At 42.5% G+C, this 21,449-nt stretch overlaps 2 protein-coding genes across 4 annotated transcripts in view; both read right to left on the bottom strand.

Moving 5' to 3' along the window:
- Positions 1-3,301, bottom strand: part of LOC109977447 (E3 ubiquitin-protein ligase TRIM39-like) — a 3,501-nt gene extending 200 nt beyond the window's left edge. The window contains exon 1 of the mRNA XM_020627169.3: positions 1-3,301. This exon is cut by the window's left edge and continues 200 nt beyond it. Within this exon, the coding sequence (XP_020482825.3) occupies positions 1,034-2,422 (1,389 nt within the window). The 5' untranslated portion in view covers positions 2,423-3,301 and the 3' untranslated portion in view covers positions 1-1,033.
- Positions 1-21,449, bottom strand: part of LOC110005863 (nuclear factor 7, ovary) — a 26,927-nt gene extending 5,478 nt beyond the window's left edge. For all 3 annotated transcript variants that reach the window (XM_065949948.1, XM_065949947.1, XM_065949946.1), the window contains exon 1: positions 18,461-21,449. In XM_065949948.1, coding sequence (XP_065806020.1) covers positions 19,805-21,193 — 1,389 coding nt within the window. In that variant the 5' untranslated portion in view covers positions 21,194-21,449 and the 3' untranslated portion in view covers positions 18,461-19,804. The remainder of the gene's footprint in view (positions 1-18,460) is intronic.

Genomic DNA, 21,449 nt, shown 5'->3' on the forward strand with positions numbered 1-21,449 from the left:
GAACCTTTACAGGATGAAGCTCCAGAAAGACTCAAACTCAGAACAGGTGATGAGGACAGTTATACGTGTCACGTTCAGGGGAAAAACAAGGAACTGGACCCACGTGCAGAATTAACTAAATATATTTAATAAACAAAAACTTACTTCCAAAAGTTCAACAAAAAAAACACAGGGATCAAAAACAGAGAGCCACACAGGAGCACGAGCAGAAACTGACAGATACCAACAAACAATGAACTGACACAGAGGACAAGAAACACAGAGACTAAATAGACACATGGGGTAATCAGACACAGGTGAGACTAACGACACAGGTGAAGACAATGAGGGTCATCAACACGGAGGGAAACACACAGAGGCAGGAATACAATACAAGAAACACTGAGGACAACTACAAACTAAATCATGAAACACTAAAAGACACACAGAACTCAAGAATGAAACATTACCAAGAAAACACACTAGAACAAAGAAACACAGGTATAGGAAATATAAAATAAAAACACTAGAAACTAAGCTAGGAGACAAACTGAAAATACAAACTACATAAGACCAAATCATGACAATACGTTGTTTTTAAGAGAGAGCCTCGTAGTTTAATTATTTCAAACTGATTGTATTTAATGAATTCATGTTTAAAATAACTTCAACAAAACATAAACTGAGAAGAAGACGAGCTTTTTATGGCTCATTAATTATTCATCATTAATGGATCATTGATTGTTAAGGTGTTCAAATATCGCTTAAGAAAAATGAGTGAAATTTGATTCTAATCATCAAGATGTTTTTTTAAATCTACAGTCACAGAGATTCAGTGGTTAAGTCCTCAGTGGGAGTTCTTCTCTCAGTTCTGATGCATGCAAACTGTTTCTCAGTGAAAGTGTGTGTTGGTGTCAGACTCACTGTGATCCTCTGCAGCCTCTTCTTCACTCAGAGAACAGGGACAGACTCTACCCCCCCACAGTGTCCCAGCTGTGAGTCCCTGAGTTACACCAAACAGATCTGAGCTCTGTCATAAAGACAACCAGAGACATCAGGACCACACAGTCACAGAGATCTTCTCTGGTAACATCTTCAGTGGGAGTTTATCACCAGTGTTAATGAATGGAAACATCCTCTCAGTGAAAGTGTGTGTGAAGGTGTGTATGTGTGTGTTAGTATCAGGATCAGAGAAGGACAGCTCTCCTCTGTTACAGTCCAGATTCACTCTGATCCTCTGAAGCTTCTTCTTCACTGAGAGAGCAGTGGATGGATGTGGTGGGGTGTGTGCTCCGTATTTACCATCATAGAACCATATTGACCATAATCCAGACTCTTTGTCTCCCTTCCTCTGTCCAGACTCTGCTAACACACCCAGGTTCCAGAATCTATTGTCTCCAACCTGGACGTCCCAGCTGTGAGTCCCTGAGTTAAAGCCCTCAGAGCCCAGGACAGAGCAGTAATAATCAAACCTCTCTGGATTATCAGGAAGCTGCTGCTCCTCTCCTCGTGTCACACAGGTCAGATCTTCAGACAGGATGTAGACTGGATGAGCAGTGTTTGGGTCCAGAATGACCGGACTGTAGCAGACCATGTCCTTCATCTTGTTCCAGATGTTGAAGCTCAGGTTGCCCAGGTGTTTGGCCTGGTCTATCAGAGCTCCTGAGGGCAGCTGTGGATCCTCCAGCAGGGGGCGCTGCTGGACTCTTTCCACTGCAGCCTTGTAGTTTTTCAGGAATGAGGCGTCTTCAGCTCTCAGCTCGTCCTCTGTGTCTCTGACTGTGTGTGAAAGAGCTGCTATCTCTCTGCTCAGAGCCTCCATCTCCTCCTTCATCCTCTGACTCTTCTGCTCCTCTTCCTCCCTCAGTGCACACAGCCTGGCCTCCTCTTCCTCTTCTAGAAACTGGTGAAGCTTCTTAAACTGCTCCTTAATCTGCCTCTCTGTGTGTCGGGCCTGGACCTGAATGTGTTCTGCTGTTTGATCAAACTTCACTTTAACTTCTTTAAAAACATTTAACTTCTTCTTTACCGGCTCCAGAGTTTCCTGAAGTTTCTTCTTGTGTTGTCCAGCAGCTTCATCGATGGGTCTGATTGTGTGTTTGCTGTGTTTTTCTGAAGTAATGCAGATGTGACACACCGGCTCCTGATGGTCCAGACAGAAGAGTTTGAGTTTCTCAGAGTGCAGACTGCAGAGATCCTCTGAAGCTCTCTGATCTCTCTCCTGCACAAAACTCTCACACAGGTTCTTTAAAGTAAAGTTAGGAGGTAAGAAACCCTTTGAATATCTCCTCTTACAAACCGGACACTCCTTGTTCTCCTTCTCCTTCCAAGAGTCCTTCACACACTCTCTACAGAAGCTGTGACAGCAGGACAGGATGACTGGATCTTTAAAGATGTTGAGGCAGACCGGACAGCTCAGATCTTCCTCTAACTTGGACGCCATTTTATCTCAAACTGAAGACGAGGAGACGAACAGCTGGGAGTCACTCCCTGTCACTCAAAGTTCCTTTAATCTGTATTCTTTGTTCTTTTTTTACGTCTTATCCGGTTTGTGGATTCAGTTTCAGGTAAAAGTCCAGATATTCCCAGTATTCCCAGTGTTCCCAGTGTTCCCTCCTGCAGCGGTCTGGTTTTGCTCTGAAGGTGAATCTTAATATCAGTCCTTCACGGCGTCTCGTCTCAGTGACTCAGAATAACAACCTTTGTCCAGGTTGTCTCAGGTGAGTCAGGTGAGGGGGGAGGAGATTTATCACTACAGCTAATCAGGTTCAAGTTTCATAAAATAACTTTGTGATCATTGGTGACTCACCAACAGAGAGGCGGGGTTACACCGTAGAGTTTAAAACGGGTAAAAGTGGTTCAGATAGAAGTGATTGTACCCGACCTAAAAAGCCTCTGCATGTTTCTAATAAGCTCCACGAGCAGAAACGTGCTTAAACTAGGATCAATATTGGAGATGCTTTTGAAAAATGGAGAGAGGTTAGAACACAGAAAGGTTTACAGACCCATGCAGAGCTGGATAAACACTGAAGCTTCAGAGTCCACCACATGGTGACCTGAGTGAGCATCCACTCTAGAGAGGAGGGGGGAGACAGGTCTCTCAAAAAGGCTGAAGGTCAAAACAAATGTAACAATATATAACCTCTAGAGGGAGCACCACATAATCAGAAATAGAGACCATCTGTCTGCATGTTGCAGACGCATCATAGTGTCGATGGTTGTGGACTTGATTTATAAACTCTTCTTTTAAACGTTCCTCCGTTGTTGTAGCAGCTCTTTGGTGTCTCTGATGTCGTCTCATCTGGTCTCATCACCACACAGCTCTACACTGCCCCTAGTGGTTATATGCATATTGCATCTTGAGGACATGTGGCGTTAATTTCTGAGGACGTGCACAACCAACGCTCCAAACCACCGCAGGATACGCAAGGCTGATGTAATGGCAATTTTCCAATTTTTTCCTTTACTCCAATTTTTGCCAATAATACACAGGTAGGGGTATTACGCAGATTCAAACAATGATTTTCCAGCTGTTATTAAAGTTGAGTTGAAGGTTTATTGAAGTGACTTGATGGAGATATGAGAACCAAAAAACATACCATTTCCAGTGAAGTGTAGCCAGTAGAATGAATGAATTGTAGTTTGTCTGAGTGCTGGTCTGAAACATGAATGCCGGTCTGGTGAAAACTGTCTGTGCTCCCCGTACCTGTGCCCTCCCTTTCCTGTCACCTGTGCTACTATATATACACGCCCCTGTGCATTCAGTGTCCCTATTGGAAAATAATATATTCAGATAAATCTAATTATAAAACATGCCAACGATAAACACAAAATGGCTCCTACACACCGGCCCCTAATTGTTATAAGTAAATAAACAAACAATTAAATCTACAAAAGAAAATAATAATAAAAAGGAGCTATAAACAGTACATAACATTTTCCCTTTTTTTTCTTTATACATTTTCAAAAAAGTTATGTACTATGTGTTGGCATGTAATCTTCTTCTCTTCTTCTTCACTCCTCGTTTCTTCCTTTAGTCTTTCATTTTTTAGGGCCAAAGGTTCTAGAACATAGCACCTGTTGGGACATGGTCTTTACCACCAGTCCTTGCTATAACTAGGTTACAGCTTCTTGGAGCAGACATATCTTTGTTATTGGTCTTTCCAATATGTTGCTCTTTGTCTGGAGTCTCACTGTGCGCACTAGACCTTGTGCATCTGGTTTAGTCTCCAGGATTCTGCCCATTAACCAGGAACCTCGGGGTGCAGTGGAATCAACCACCACAACAATGTCACCTGGAGAAAAGCTTCTTCTTTCTTTAGACCATCGTTGTCTTTCTTGGATTAACGGCAAGTACTCCTGTATCCACCGCTTCCAGAAGAGATCTGCCATATACTGCACCTGCCTCCATCTGCATTTAATGTATAGATCCTGCTTTACAAAGAGTCCAGGTGGTAGTACTGGCTTAGTTTTCAACAAAAGAAGATGGTTTGGTGTGAGTGCTTCCAGGTCCATTGGATCGTCAGAAATTTTGGTTATGGGTCTATCATTTAATATTGCTTCCACTTCACAAATGAAAGTTTGCAATCCTTCATCATCAAGAACTTGTTGGTTAAGAACAGAGCGCATCACAAGTCGAACCATGCGGATCAGTCGTTCCCAAACACCGCCGTGATGGGATCCTGCTGGGGGGTTAAAGTACCACTTTATCCCTCGCTGAAGCATAGCACTGTTGATTTTGTCTTGATTCAAGCAATTCAGTGCTTCCCTCAATTCTCTTTCCGCTCCAATAAAATTTGTGCCATTGTCTGATCTTAAAGTTGAAACTCGACCTCGTCGACAGATAAATCTTCGTAATGCATGGATGCAGGAATCTGTGTCAAGTGTATGTGCAACTTCAAGGTGTACTGCCCTGCTTGCCATGCAGGTGAAGATTACCCCATACCTTTTAACAAGACTTCGTCCTCTCTTGATTTCTATGGGACCAAAGTAGTCGACTCCTACGTCTGTGAGTGGAGGCTTATCTGGCAGAATCCTCTCCAGGGGCAAATCTGCCATTTTATGTTCTCCAATTCTTCCTCGCTGTCGTTTACACACAACACAGTCTGTTATGATTTTTCTTGCAGCAGAGTTTGCTTTGATAATCCAGTATTTTTTGCGGAGGCGAGACAGCATATGATTTCTTCCCCCATGTCCGAGTTGTTCATGGATGTTTCTCAACAATAGTGTGGATATGTGAAGGTCTTTTGAGAGAATAATTGGATGTTTGGACTCTTCAGGCATCGCTATTTTGTTCAGGCGACCACCTACTCTTAAAAGTCCATTATCCAGCACAGGATCTAGTTTGTACAAATGACTGCATCTTTTGATAAAATTTTTGCCAGATTCGAGTATGAAGAGTTCCTCCTTGAATTTTTGTTTTTGACTGAAAGAAATGACTGCGTTTTCGGCTTGGGTAAGATCTTCAGGACATGAATACTGTCCGTGGAGCGTTGTTTTATAGACATGCATTTCCTTTTCAACCTTGTCCTTTAGCTTGTATGGGTCATTTTCAAAGTCACTCACCGTGGTCTGAATCTCTTTTCTCTTTTGAGTCAGCTGTAAGAGGGTTGTTTTTACTTTGAGAAGCCAAGCTACAGCAGTTGTGAGATTCCTCCATGATGAGAAATAGTTGATCAGAGTGTTTGTGGGATTCATTGGGTTGGTGACAATAGTATTTATTGTGATGTCCTGTTTGATTTCTGGATCATGACCAGAGATTGTCGTTGCCAAGTAAGGTTTTGGCCATTCTTGTCGTTGATTACAGAGAAACTCTGGTCCTGTGATCCATCTCTTGCAGCTTAAGAAGCGCTCTGCTGTTAGTCCTCTGGAGGCTTCATCTGCAGGGTTTTCCTTTGAGCTAACATACCTCCATTGTGTAACTTCTGTATTATCCCTTACGAAGGAGATCCTGTTTGCTACGAAGGTTTGGAAGCGTTTTGTTTCATTGTTGATGTACTTAAACACTGTTGTGCTATCAGTCCAGAAGATGGATTTGTCCAATTTAAGATGTAATTCTCTTTGCAACATTATGTCAACTCGTACAGCTAGGACTGCAGCTGTGAGCTCCATTCTTGGAATCGTCATTTGTCTTAAAGGTGCAACTCTGGATTTTCCTAATATGAATGCAACATGCACTTCATCGTTATCGTTTTCCAGTCTTAGATATGACACCGTACCGTATCCACCTTCACTGGCGTCTGAAAAGTGGTGCAGTTGTGCATATCTGATTTGACCAAAGTTTGTCGGCTTCATACATCTGTCCACTTTGAACTCTGCCATCTTGTTAAGATCTGCTAGCCATCCTGTCCACTGTTGACAGAAGGTTTGGGGTATGTTTTCATCCCATCCAAGGGTTTTCTTACAGAGCTCTTGCATAATCAGTTTGGCTGGCAAAGTAAACGGTGCTAGAAACCCCAAAGGGTCATATATAGAGCCTACCACAGATAAGATGCCGCGTCTTGTGTATGGTCGTTCCTGTACAGTAATTTGGAATTTGAACACATCTGTTTCAACGCACCAGTGCAATCCCAGTGCCCTTTCCATTGGCAGATGATCCTTGTCCAAGTCCAACTCCTTTGTCTCTTTTGTTCTGTGTTCTTGAGGGATGGATGCTAATACAGCACGGCTGTTGCTGATCCACTTTGACAGTATGAATCCCCCCTTTCCACAAAGGGTTGTCAGGTCTCTTACCATTTGAATTGCTTCTTGTTCTGAAGATGTAGATTTCAAGCAATCATCTACATAGAAGTTGTTGAGTATTGTGTTTGTTACCTCTGCTGGAAAGTGAGCTTTATTGTCTTCCGCAGTCTTTCTCAATGCAAAGTTTGCACAACTTGGTGATGACACGGCTCCAAATAGATGTACATTCATCCTGTACTCAAGAAGATCATTCTGCACATCACCGTCAGGCCACCACAGGAATCGCAGATAATCAATATGCTTCTCTGCTACTTTGACTTGGTGAAACATTGCTTTGATGTCAGCCAGTAAAGCAATCGGTTCTTGTCTGAATCTGATGAGAATTCCGATGAGTGAGTTGGTGAGGTCTGGACCTTTCAGCAGTTGGCAGTTAAGCGACGTTCCTTTGAAGACTGCACCACAGTTGAAGACCACTCTTAAGGTTCCCTTCTTTGAGTGATACACCCCGTGATGTGGTATGTACCAGAGCTCTCCATCACTTCCCTTCAGCTGATCTAGTGGAACCATCTCAGCATAACCATTTTTTATAATTTCTGTCAGAAAAGATGTATATTCATCATGAAAGTTCTTATTTTTGACAAATTTGCGTTTCAGGCTCTGGATGCGCTGTTCTGCAATGCAACGGTTATTTGGCATGGTGGGATTTTCTTGTTTGAAAGGCAAGTCTATACAGTAGTGTCCATCTGTCATTTTTGCAGAGTGATTTACAATTTCCAAGAATTTGACCTCTTCTCTAGACATTTCCTCTGTTTCCTTGCTGGTTTCACTGAAGTCATGGTTGTACTGTTTAATTAACAACTCCTCCAGGTTCACAATGGATATTCGATTGACAGCAGTAGCAGCAGCACAGCCATTTGCATCTCTGATGATGTTGTCTCCTCTCAGTGGACCATAGATGACCCACCCCAGTAGGGTCCTTACAGCGTATGGTCCATCTCCTTTGCTATTGACCAGCTCCCAAGGTTCCGATACCTTTGAATTATTTGTCCCAATCAGTAGGTCAATGCCAGAGTCTATTTCATTGATTTTGATATCTTTCAAATAAGGCCATTTTGTGAGGTCTTCTTGTCTGGGAATGTTCAGCTGTCAAACAGGCATAGTCCTATGTGTAAACACATCAGGTAGTAGAAAGAAATTGTCTTTGTCCAGATTAGATATCTCCAAACCTGAGATATGATGACTGGTCACCTGTTTCACTTGATTCATGGTCTGCAAAAGAATACTGGTTCTTTGTCCTGTTATATTCAGTCTTCTCACTAAACTTTCTGTGCAAAAGGTAGATGAACTTCCATTATCCAAGAATGCATGTGTTTGCAGCACTGTGTCTCCCTTTGGGCTCTTTACTTGTACTGGTACAATAGAGAAGATGCAATTTTCCTCACCGGCCCCAATATGCCCACATGTATGAGGTGAGAGAACAGCAGTACCCACAGTTGGTCTCTCATTCATTTCTGAATGTTCAAGTTTCTTCTCTTTCTCCCTTTGTTCAATGTGAAGTATTTCAGGATGATTTTGCTTGCACACATCACATGTCAATCGACTTTTGCAATCTTTGCTCATGTGTCCTATTTTCAAGCATCCAAAACAGATTCCCTTTCCCTTTAGGAAGTCTATTTTTTCTCTGTGCATTATTTTCTTGATCTGTGGACACTGCATCAATGTGTGACCACTCCTTTTACAGAACAAACAACTTTGATAAATGGGGGCTGATACATTTCTTGTCACATTTAATTGTTCTGGTGTTTCAATGGGTGTTACAGTTGTTGCAAAACTGCTTCCTCTTGGTCCTGACTTTCCTCTTGGTTTAAATGCCGTAGAGCTTTTGACAGTTACAGCTGGCTTAGGATCTTGGATGTTCCCAAAAAGCGGATCTGACAGTACCTTCACTTCTCTCTCTATGAAGTCTACCAGGTCAGAAAATCTAGCTCGTCGTACATGCTGCTCTTGTAGCTGCATTGTCCTATTCCTCCACTTGTCTCTGAGCTTATAAGGCAGTTTCAGAAGTATGATCTTCATATTGGAAACAACATTCATTTCTTCCATGTAGGTGAGATGTGTCATTGCAATGCAGCAACCTCTGAGGAACAGTGCGAATGCTTGGAATGTTTTTATATCTTCCGATTTGATTGTTGACCAGGCGAATGCTTTCTCCATATATGCAGTAGCAATTTTATATTCATTCCCAAAATGCTCTTTCAGAAGATGTTTTGCTCTTTGATAGCCCTGGGCTGCAGGCATATGTTGGCAGCTGTGGACCAAGTCTTTTGCATTCCCTCTTGTGTATTGTTCAAGGAAATGTAAGCAGCCACTGTGGTCTTCAGTGTTTTGTTCCACTCCTCTTTCAAATGACCTGATAAAAGTTTCATACAGCAAAGGATCACCGTCATAAACAGGAATCTCTCTTGGTGGCAGGGTAGAAGACAGATTTTGCTTAACCAGTAGAGTAGTGATGTCATTTTGTCTCTGAATTATGTCACAGATATCATCTTGGTTCCCAGAATTGAATACAGGCAGTGTAGTGTGATCATGCTTTTGTACACCTTCCAGAAGAGTCTGTACTTTATTCCCTTGAAGAGAGTATTGGTTGACATGGGTCATATCATGAGATTTAACTGATGTTTCATTTTGAGCTGTTATTTTTCTCCAATAAGAGTTCATCCCATCAGATACTCTGGAACCGTCTCTCCTATTTAATACATTGATTTTTGCATTGGTTGCTGCCAGTTCAGTCTCCAGTTCCAGTTGTTCCTTCTTTCTTTTCAACTGTTCCTCCTGTGCGTCAAGCTCATGTTTCTTCTTCAAGGCGGCAGCTCTTTCCATGAGAGCAGCCTTCTCCGCCTGAGCTTTAATGCGAGCAGATGAAGTTGAAGATGCACGTGATGAAGAACTGGATTTATTGTTTGATTTGGGTTTAGAGGCATTTGACACACTGTCATCAGGTCCAATAATATTTGAGTTTACATCACTCTGTTGTGTGGAGATTTGACTTTCAGCAGTGGTGTGTGTTTTCAGTCCGACCTCAGATAACCACATAGTTGCATCTTGTATAAAACCCTCATATGTTTCCATTTTTGGATTAAACCATTGATTTTGCTTTTCACATTCATTTTCAGGCAGTGGCAAACTCATCAAGGACTCATTATTTTCTTTGGCTTCATGACAGAGTTTTATTAATTGATCCAAGTTAGATTTGACATCAGTTGCATTTTCATTTAATTTCATGAGCTCTTTCAGCTTCTCAATGAACTTCCTTGCTTGTTTACATTTCGAGTTTCTTGTCTTCTGACAAGTTTCAATGAACAAAACCATGCCTTTTGCAGTGGGTCTGATAATCCGTTTTTCCTTTCCGGAATCTTTCTCATCATCGCCATCCTGTGGCTAAACATCGGAATTGACAGCAGACATTTTGTGAATGAAAATGCCGTGCGTCAACGATACAATGTTTCAAACAGCTGATGTGTACGTCAACGATACAATGTTTCAAACAGCTGATGTGTACGTCAACGATACAATGTTTCAAACAGCTGATGTGTGCGTCAACGATACAATGCTTCAAACAGCTGATGTGTACGTCAACGATACAATGCTTCAAACAGCTGATGTGTACGTCAACGATACAATGCTTCAAACAGCTGATGTGTACGTCAACGATACAATGTTTCAAACAGCTGATGTGTACGTCAACGATACAATGCTTCAAACAGCTGATGTGTACGTCAACGATACAATGTTTCAAACAGCTGATGTGTTCTGTGATTGTAGCTTTCAGTTAGCTGACTCCATCTTAGTAGCCGCTGTCCAATACAGCAGTTATTTTAGCTTCTTCAATAAAGCTTAATGTTTGCACATACCCAGTCATTTGCGCTCCGGAGGTTTCCAGTCCTCTGTCGGCAATTAGCGTAGCGCAGGTGTCACCAATGTCCAGTTGATTGGGGATGGCAGCGTCAGGTTCGTGAAACAAAACAATCTGGTATTCCGTTTGAATCGTTGCAAGTTTCACTCATAGAGCAAGGTTCTCACTTAATTGCAATGGCAATTTTCCAATTTTTTCCTTTGCTCCAATTCTTGCCAATAATACACAGGTAGGGGTGAAGTCTTACTCAGATGCAAACAATGATTTTCCAGCCGTTATTAAAGTTGAGTTGAAGGTTTATTGAAGTGACTTGATGGAGATATGAGAACCAAAAAACATACCATTTCCAGTGAAGCGTAGCCAGTAGAATGAATGAATTGTAGTTTGTCTGAGTGCTGGTCTGAAACATGAATGCCGGTCTGGTGAAAACTGTCTGTGCTCCCCGTACCTGTGCCCTCCCTTTCCTGTCACCTGTACTACTATATATACACGCCCCTGTGCATTCAGTGTCCCTATTGGAAAATAATATATTCAGATAAATCTAATTATAAAACATGCCAACGATAAACACAAAATGGCTCCTACAGCTGATGTCATGCGTTCCCGTATGCATAGTTAAAAGCAGTGTTTCTCAACTGGTGGGTCGGGACCCAGAGGTGGGTCGCTGAGCCATTTTCAGTGGGTCACGAATGTGTGCCTGGAAAGAAAACTTGTGTAAAAGAAGTCTGAGAAGCACTTTTTAAAAATGTTTGTTTTGTTCAGTTTCTTGCTTGTGTCACATGTTTTGTACTGACTGAGGTCCAAACTGAACCATTTTTCAGTAAATGAATCTGATGCACAGCATAGACAGAGACAAAACAGGCAAGCAGGCAGTAATAATAACGTTTAGCAACTTTGTATGTTGAGGGTGTTGAAGGGCCCTGCTTGTGTGTGTGTGTGTGTGTGTGTGTGTGTGTGTGTGTGTGTGTGTAATTCGAGTGTATGCTTGTATTTATTTTTTTATTTTTTAGGACTCCTTCCTGTGGCGCTCTATAGGAGTCTAGTGAGAAAATTGACTTTTAAAGTCGGGGTGAAATATGTGTTTTCTGTGTGAGTGTGAAAACCCTGAAGATTATAGAAACAGCATCACAAAGCAAACTCAAAATCTGTCTCATTTATGTTTTATATTTCATGTAGAGATCCACTGTGGCACTTCTCTGCACATCCTGTCGAGCAGTGGTGTCCAAACTTTTTTTCTTGCAGGCCAAAATTGTCGTGTTAGAATCGCTCGCGGGCCACAGGTTTTGTTTTTTAAAATATAGTTTTAAAAATAGTAAGGCTTTGTAGATCAGAATCAAAAGGCTCGCTAAAGAAACCCTTTAATAAAAGGAAATCAAATATTTAGATTTCTTCGTTCTACTTTATTTGTTTTTTTCTCAGAATCAAGTCTGTAACGTGGTTCATGTTTTTGGAAAAGCTTTCTGCATTTAGCTCAGGTCATTAAATGGTTAAACAACAGTCCGCTTGTTTGCAAAAACTTTACATAAGTTTTTTTTCATAGTTTACAAAAAAATGTGGAAAATAGTAAAAGCTGTAGATTTAAAAAAAACAACAACATACACGTTACTGAACATTTTCTATTTTAGGAATATTGTTCAGCACTTGTTAACATGAAAAAGAAAAATAAGATAATGTGCCGATCTTAATCAAAATCTTCTGATTCTTCATTTGAAGTCACGAGCCGCAAAAAATCCCCTCAAGGGCCGCAAATGGCCCTCGGGCCGCACTTTGGACACCCCTGCTGTAGAGTTTTAGAGAAAGGTCAGACAGTAATGAATTTGTCCCTGCAGAGCTCCTCCTCTCTCATGTCTCTCTGGGGGTTTTGGTACGAGGAGACGGTGAATCAGTCTTTAATGACATAATGTGAGGACGAGCTCTGTAAAGAGACGTGGAGGCAGAGCTGGAGGTCAAACTCATGCAGGGAAAACCGGTCTGATCTGCATCTAGTCTACATCTGAAAAGATAACTGGAGGATTACAAAAGCTGGATCCTCTCTCTCTGTGTGTGTGTGAGTCATACAGTAAAAAAAAGAGTCCAAACAAGACGCTGTACCACTCTGTCTGCGGTGAGGCGGTGCGTTCACTGAGGGAAATGAAGCGGGGAAAAATCAGCTCTTGAGCAACAAGTGTGAGTGAGAGTAAACTGGAGGAACATATGAGGAGCAGGAGGAGCTTTTCTCTGAGTGAACTACCGCTCCTTTAATCATTGACAGAGCGCTCAGACGCACACAAATCATCACTCTTACTCTGATCTTTAAAATCTCTGTCAAAATAAGAGCACACACTGTCGGCCTAATGCTGCAGATTTATTCAAATTAGAGGAAGAAATTCATGATTTTCTTTCTGTCGGTCGTGATTTTTAGAGGATGCCTTAGTCTTGTCTTTAAATGTTTGTTTTTATGACACATATCAACATGTACTTTCAGAGAAATATCCTAACTGAAGACAGTTTGATGAAATGTAAATATACATTTTCCTAAATCCACCCAGAAGGTATCAAGTGACATCAGTGAGATGAACTTTGTTGTTCCAGTGGGACGTTAAGCCTCGGACTTCAAAGTGCTCTGAGCGAGTCAGAAAATATCAAAGTACATTTGGGGCGGCTGTGGTCCAGCGGTAATGTCGGTCGTCTGTGAAGCAGAGGCTCAGGGGTTCAATCCCCAGCTCCTGCAGCTACATTACTTCTGATGGACTCTTTACTCAGCAGCCTCTACCATCAGTGTGTGAATGTGTAGGTGTGACCTGTGGTGTAAAAGAGCTTTGAAAAGGAGAAAAGGACGATACAAGCTCAAGTCCTTTTCCATTCGTTCATCAGTAAAACATGTCCAAATAAATGTTCATTTAATTCTGTACAAAGTAAATAACCACCCGCTCTGACTCTGGGTGAAATATTCAGCAGGTTGGGTTCTCACATGCAGCTCCTCCTGTAAATATCAGGACTTTTCTGCCCGTGTGAAAGCCCCTATCAGTTGGTTTAATCTTCAGCACTTCATTGTGACTTTGCACTTGAGCTGAAATAATTCATTTAACTGATAAAGTTAGGAAAACTTGACCTTTTAATGACAATGGGATTTTTTTCATTTTCTGTACTTTGCTGCCAATTTAATGTGGCTGAACCTCCCTGAACTGCTGCTGGGGTATTACCACTTTTTCACCACCAGGTGTCACCCCCACTCCACATTGAGGTCAGAGGCTTTAGAGAGACTGAAATTACATTTGATGGAAAACATGAAATAAAATACAATTTAAATTTCTACGCGCAAAAGAATCAGGAATAGAGAAGCTGAAGAGCTTCTTAAGGTAGAACTTTTATTATAAGTATTATAAGATATTGAAACTGTGTGTGAGAGAGAGAGAGAGAGAGAGAGAGAGAGAGAGAGAGAGAGAGAGAGAGAGAGAGAGAGAGAGAGAGAGAGAGAGAGAGAGAGAGAGAGAGAGAGAGAGAGAGAGAGAGAGAGAGAGAGAGAGAGAGAGAGAGAGAGAGAGAGCTCGTCACATCAGTCTGCTCGCTCAGAGAATCGCTCCTGTGGTTCTTTAACTTTTTCTCGGCCGCTTTAACTTGAAGTGGATTCCTCTTAGACCAGTCTGATGTGGACTTAAACGAGACTCGGACGTGGTGCTGCAACTTTTTGTAGACTCTCTCAGAGGATTTAGTGTCCAACCTGCAGTCTGGAGGAGCAGGTGGTGGAGACACGTCACAGAGAAAACCAGCCACACAAAAACATCCAGGTAGGATCTCATTTTAATCACATTTGACTTTTTGACATTTTTTCTGCATATTTGGAAACATACATGAACATTACAGGGGGAATGTGTGCATTCAAAATGTAGTTTTCTGATTAAGTGTACCTGCTTGTATTAGGGATATTTAGGATGATATTGTGGGTCTAACATGCAGATTATTATGTGTTCAGATGATGTTGTATCCCTGAAGTTAGAGTGAATTCGGTTAATAATGGATCAATTTCAATTCAATTCAATTTATTTGTATAGCATCAACTCATAACAAGTGTTATCTCAAGACACTTTACAAAAAGCAAATAAAATACCTTACTCTTTGTCTGTTAACATTACAAAAGAGCAGGTAAAAAGACCTTCCTCATTGTTATGTTACAAAAAGCAGGTAAAAGACCTTGTCTCTGTCAGTCATCCGGTGGGGAGGGGGTTGTTCTGACAGGCCGTCAACCAACGATCTTGAGGAGGCTAAGAGAGCTCAAGAGCTCACAGGAAAGTAGGTGGTTAGTGACTGAGATTTACAGATAGATACATGCAGTAATATGATGTACTGTATATGCACACACAGAGAGAGAGAGAGAGAGAGAGAGAGAGAGAGAGAGAGAGAGAGAGAGAGAGAGAGAGAACCCTGACAAAAGAGAGTTACAATAATCTAACCTGGAGGCAACAAATGCATGAACTAGTTTTTCTGCATCATTTTGCGACAGGATATTCCTGATCTTGGATATATTACGAAGGTGAAAATAGGCTGTTCTTGAAACTTGCCTGATGTGAGAGCTAAAAGACATATCTTGATCAAATAGAACTCCTAGATTCCTAACAGTGGTGCTAGATGCCAGGCTGATGTCACTAAGGACAGTCAAATCACTAGAAAAAGTCTCTCTGAGGTTCTTAGGGCCTAGCACAATAACTTCAGTCTTGTCTGAGTTAAGTAGCGAAACATTTCTGGTCATCCAGGTCCTAACATCCTTAAGGCACGTTTCTAGCTGACATAACTGACTGGTGCCATCAGGCTTCATTGATACATAAAGCTGAGTATCATCTGCATAACAATGAAACTGTATGGAGTGTTTCCTCATAATATTTCCCAGAGGAAGCATATATAATGTAAAGAGAATTGGTCCAAGCACTGAACCTTGTGGGACTCCATAGCAAACTTTAGTGTGCATAGAGGACTCATCATTAACATGTACAAACTGAGATCGGTCTGATAAGTAGGATTCAAACCAACTTAAAGCAGTCCCTGTAATTCCAAGCAAATGCTTCAGTCTGTACAACAGGATCCGATGGTCAATGGTGTTAAAAGCAGCACTAAGATCTAACAAGACGAGAACAGAGAGAAGTCCCCCGTCTGAAGCTAGAAGTAGATCGTTTGTAACTTTAACTAGTGCAGTCACAGTGCTATGGTGGACTCTAAATCCTGACTGAAACCCCTCAAATAAACTGTTGTCATGGAGAAAGTCACACAGCTGATTAGCTACCACTTTCTCCAGGATCTTTGAGATAAAAGGAAGGTTGGATATAGGCCTATAGTTAGCTAGAGTTCCTGAATCTAGAGCAGGCTTTTTAAGTAGAGGTTTGATTACCGCTACTTGAAATGCCTGTGGTACATAGCCTGCCAGTAAAGACGAATTGATCATATCTAATATAGAGTTGCTAACTCAGGGAAAGACTTCCTTAAACAGCTTGGTTGGGATTGGGTCCAAAAGACAGGTTGACGGTTTTGACGCAGAAAAAATGGAATATAGCTCTGAAAGGTCGATTGGAGAAAAACAGTCGAGACTAATATCTGGTCCTGGAACCGTTTCTGCCGTATCAGACGTATCTGCACCAGGTAAGGGCAGGAGGTTACCAATGTTGTCTCTGATGTCCAGAATTTTGTTGATGAAAAAGCTCAGGAAATCATTACTGCTGAGGGCTAAAGGAATACAAGGCTCAATGGAGCCATGACTCTCTGTCAGCCTGGCTACAGTGCTGAAAAGGTATCTAGGATTGCCTTTGTTTTCTTCGATTAGAGAGGAGTAGTAGGCAGCTCGAGCGTGACATAGAGCCTTCATATATCTTCCATGACTATCCTGCCAGAATAAACGAGATTCTACCGTTTTGGTCGAGCGCCATATTCTTTCAAAATTCCGCAACGATTGTTGTAGAGTACGGGTTTCTGAGTTGAACCATGGAGCCACTCTCCGCCGCTTGACAACCCTCCATTCCAGGGGAGAAAGCTTTGGTCGAGGGTTAACTAGAAGACCAGAATTAAAAATAGCTGCTACTCCACCACCTCGTCCGGTGTCTCGAGGTATACGAGTACTAAAATGACTGGGAAGAGTGGACTTATTTAAACTAACATATTCATCTCGACACAGCCAGGTTTCAGTCAAACAAAGTAAATCAATATGCTGATCTGATATCAGATCATTCACTAAAAGAGATTTGGATGCTAAGGACCTAATGTTCAAAAGTCCACAGTGAATCTTCTGATTTTTTAAGCAAAATCGTATTCGTAGTTTTGATTCTAATGAGATTTTGACGATTTACGCCGTTTGGATGACTTATAAAAACGGGTCTGGACCGGGGGACAGACACAGTACCTATAGTATAACTACAGTTCGATTCAGAATTACAGCTATAGTGACTGGGAGACAGATCTAAGTGTAAGACTGCAGCTCTGCCTCCTGGTCTGAACTCTGTGTTGTTGTCAAGGTTTTGGACTAATAACCTCTGCTATGTTTCTAGATAATAGAGCTGCACCGTCCAAAGTGGGACGGATGCCGTCTCTAGCTAGCAGACCAGGTTTTCCCCAAAAAGACTGCCAGTTATCTATGAAGCCCACATCGTGTGCTGGACACCACCTCGACAGCCAGCGGTTGAGTGATGACTATACATGTCATCACTGGTCTGATTTGGGAGGGGTCCAGAGAACACTACGGAGTCCGACATCGTCTTAGCAAAAGCACACACCGACTCCACATTAACCTTAGTGACTTCCGACTGGCGTAGTCGGGAGTCATTAGTGCCGACATGAATTACGATTGTATCAAATCTACCTTTAGTCTTTGTCAGTGATGTGGATTTCCTTGTTGTTGACATGTTTGATGATGAAGAAATTCTCCGTTGACACTGACTTGCTTACATAATGATCATTTTATTGACAAACAAGTTACAGCATCGTTAGGCTCGCCATGGTTCGACCTGGGAGAGACACAGCCAAAAGTGATCTCTCCCCTTACACACAGAAACTCTGGTATTTATGGACACACCTCACAGGAGAACAACATGGGGACATCTGTTTGTTTTCAGGACACCCCTCTTCATACAACTGCAGGGGTTTCTGTCTTAGTCGTATGTATGTCATAAACTCAAAGGACAACTCAGGTCACAGATACAATCTCTTGTCCAGAAGTCCCTGGGCAACTCTCTGGATACAGGGGCCCCATTGTACACATTCCACTGAGAGGGCTCCTAAATCTCCTTCAGATACTCCTGATGCGCCCATTGTAAACTTATATTACCTCTGTCCTGGTTACATCAGACACTTCATCAGCAACTTTAAATGAGATGCGATGTCGCCCGCTCTGGCCCCGGGTATACACCTAACTATGCCCGCTGACTTCGCTAGCTTTACGTTTCGGACTATGGAGTCTCCAATAATCAGAGTTTTATTCTCTGTGTGTCGCTGAGTGGGGAAAATTTGTTTGAAACGTGAAGTGGTTGGTGGGTAACCGTGAGCTTCGATTTTCAACTATGCTTCCCTCGGACAGTAACCCAGCCACCGCCTCCCGGCTGCTCGGGAGCTACCGGGGGGGAAGCCAAGCTATGTCGGCCCGCACCGGCTACAGGTGGCTGGCTAACTACTGCTGCGTACGATGACTTTGACTCAATGGTGCGGAGCCGTCTCTCTAACTCAGACACCCTCGCCTCCAAAGCTAAAAATAAACTACATTTCTTACAAGTATCATTATCACTAAAGGAGGACGAGGAGTAACTTAACATCTGACACGTAGAGCAGGAGAGGGAGAGACAGAAAAAGAAGCTAACTGCTAAGCTAAGCTAAGAGTAGGTACACAGTAACACAGTACAGAGGAGAACAGAACAGGAAATGATGCAATACGCTCACCCGTAGTTCGCTGCTCAGGTGCTGCTCGCTGCTCGGACACGTGATGTTCATCAGGTCGTTGACCTTCAATCATTAACCCCGTGTTCTCCAGAGCTCGTTGGATCTCTGAATCTAACTCCTCTCCGACCTGACGGACGAGTCAGAGACGACACTGATCCACTGGATCTGAAAGGTTCAGGTCGCAGGTTTAGACTGGACTTAAAGAAACACCTGAAATAATCAGAATAACTTTATAATGACTGACAGAGACAAACTCCTCCTCTCAGGAGAGACACTCCTCCATGATGACTTTTACAAGATCAATAAAACACAACACGAGTCATAAAGACGGATTCAGATCAAGAAACTTTATTAATGATTACAGGAACAGGATTCACACTAACCACATATTTAAACTCTTTGTTGTTCTAAAGAACGTAAAGCATTCTTCAGAGGAGGGTTCATCCTCTGAACATGAAGATAGTAAAGAAATATGAACAGTCTTCAGGTCTTATATTTGACATTTCAAACATGATAACAAACCCACAGAGCCGAACCTTTACAGGATGAAGCTCCAGAAAGACTCAAACTCAGAACAGGTGATAAGGACAGCTATACGTGTCACGTTCAGGGGAAAAACAAGGAACTGAACCCACGTGCAGAATTAGCTAAATATATTTAATAAACAAAAACTTACTTCCAAAAGTTCAACAAAAAAAACACAGGGATCAAAAACAGAGAGCCACACAGGAGCACGAGCAAAAACTGACAAATACCAACAAACAATGAACTGACCCAGAGGACAAGAAACACAGAGACTAAATAGACACATGGGGTAATCAGACACAGGTGAGACAAACGACACAGGTGAAGACAATGAGGGTCATCAACACGGAGGGAAACACACAGAGGCAGGAATACAATACAAGAAACACTGAGGACAACTACACACTAAATCATGAAACACTAAAAGACACACAGAACTCAAGAATGAAACATTACCAAGAAAACACACTAGAACAAAGAAACACAGGTATAGGAAATACAAGGTGTTCAAATATTAAGGTTATGCAGGTTAAGAAAAATGAGTGAAATTTGATTCTAATCATCAAGATGTTTTTTTAAATCTACAGTCACAGAGATTCAGTGGTTAAGTCCTCAGTGGGAGTTCTTCTCTCAGTTCTGATGCATGCAAACTGTTTCTCAGTGAAAGTGTGTGTTGGTGTCAGACTCACTCTGATCCTCTGCAGCCTCTTCTTCACTCAGAGAACAGGGACAGACTCTACCCCCCCACAGTGTCCCAGCTGTGAGTCCCTGAGTTACACCAAACAGATCTGAGCTCTGTCATAAAGACAACCAGAGACATCAGGACGACACAGTCACAGAGATCTTCTCTGGTAACATCTTCAGTGGGAGTTTATCCACAGTGTTAATGTATGGAAACATCCTCTCAGTGAAAGTGTGTGTGAAGGTGTGTATGTGTGTGTTAGTATCAGGATCAGAGAAGGACAGCTCTCCTCTGTTACAGTCCAGATTCACTCTGATCCTCTGAAGCTTCTTCTTCACTGAGAGAGCAGTGGATGGATGTGGTGGGGTGCGTGCTCTGTATTTACCATCTTTGAACCGTATTAACCATAATCCAGACCGTTTGTCTCCCTTCCTCTGTTCAGACTCTGCTAACACACCCAGGTTCCAGGATGTACTGTCTCCAACCTGGACGTCCCAGCTGTGAGTCCCTGAGTTAAAGCCCTCAGAGCCCAGGACAGAGCCGTAAGTATTAAACCTCTCTGGATTATCAGGAAGCTGCTGTCTCTCTCCTCGTGTCACACAGGTCAGATCTTCAGACAGGATGAAGACTGGATGAGCAGTGTTTGGGTCCAGAATGACCGGACTGTAGGAGACCATGTCCTTCATCTTGTTCCAGATGTTGAAGCTCAGGTTGCCCAGGTGTTTGGCCTGGTCTATCAGAGCTCCTGAGGGCAGCTGTGGATCCTCCAGCAGGGGGCGCTGCTGGACTCTTTCCACTGCAGCCTTGTAGTTTTTCAGGAATGAGACGTCTTCAGCTCTCAGCTCGTCCTCTGTGTCTCTGACTGTGTGTGAAAGAGCTGCTATCTCTCTGCTCAGAGCCTCCATCTCCTCCTTCATCCTCTGACTCTTCTGCTCCTCTTCCTCCCTCAGTGCACACAGCCTGGCCTCCTCTTCCTCTTCTAGAAACTGGTGAAGCTTCTTAAACTGCTCCTTAATCTGCCTCTCTGTGTGTCGGGCCTGGACCTGAATGTGTTCTGCTGTTTGATCAAACTTCACTTTAACTCCTTTAAAAACATTTAACTTCTTCTTTACCGGCTCCAGAGTTTCCTGAAGTTTCTTCTTGTGTTGTCCAGCAGCTTCATCGATGGGTCTGATTGTGTGTTTGCTGTGTTTTTCTGAATCTCTGCAGACGAGACACACCGGCTCCTGATGGTCCAGACAGAAGAGTTTGAGTTTCTCAGAGTGCAGACTGCAGAGATCCTCTGAAGCTCTCTGATCTCTCTCCTGCACAAAACTCTCACACAGGTTCTTTAAAGTAAAGTTAGGAGGTAACCAATCCTTTGAATGTCTCCTCTTACAAACCGGACACTCCTTGTTCTCCTTCTCCTTCCAAGAGTCCTTCACACACTCTCTACAGAAGCTGTGACAGCAGGACAGGATGACTGGATCTTTAAAGATGTCGAGGCAGACCGGACACCTCAGATCTTCTTCTAACTTGGACGCCATTTTATCTCAAACTGAAGACGAGGAGACGAACAGCTGGGAGTCACTCCCTGTCACTCAAAGTTCCTTTAATCTGTATTCTTTGTTCTTTTTTTACCTCTTATCCGGTTTGTGGATTCAGTTTCAGGTAAAAGTCCAGATATTCCCAGTGTTCCCAGTGTTCCCTCCTGCAGCGGTCTGGTTTTGCTCTGAAGGTGAATCTTAATGTCAGTCCTTCATGGCGTCTCGTCTCAGTGTCTCAGAATAACAACCTTTGTCC

Source organism: Labrus bergylta, chromosome 21 (assembly GCF_963930695.1).
Source record: "Labrus bergylta chromosome 21, fLabBer1.1, whole genome shotgun sequence".
NCBI classification, from domain to species: domain Eukaryota; kingdom Metazoa; phylum Chordata; class Actinopteri; order Labriformes; family Labridae; genus Labrus; species Labrus bergylta.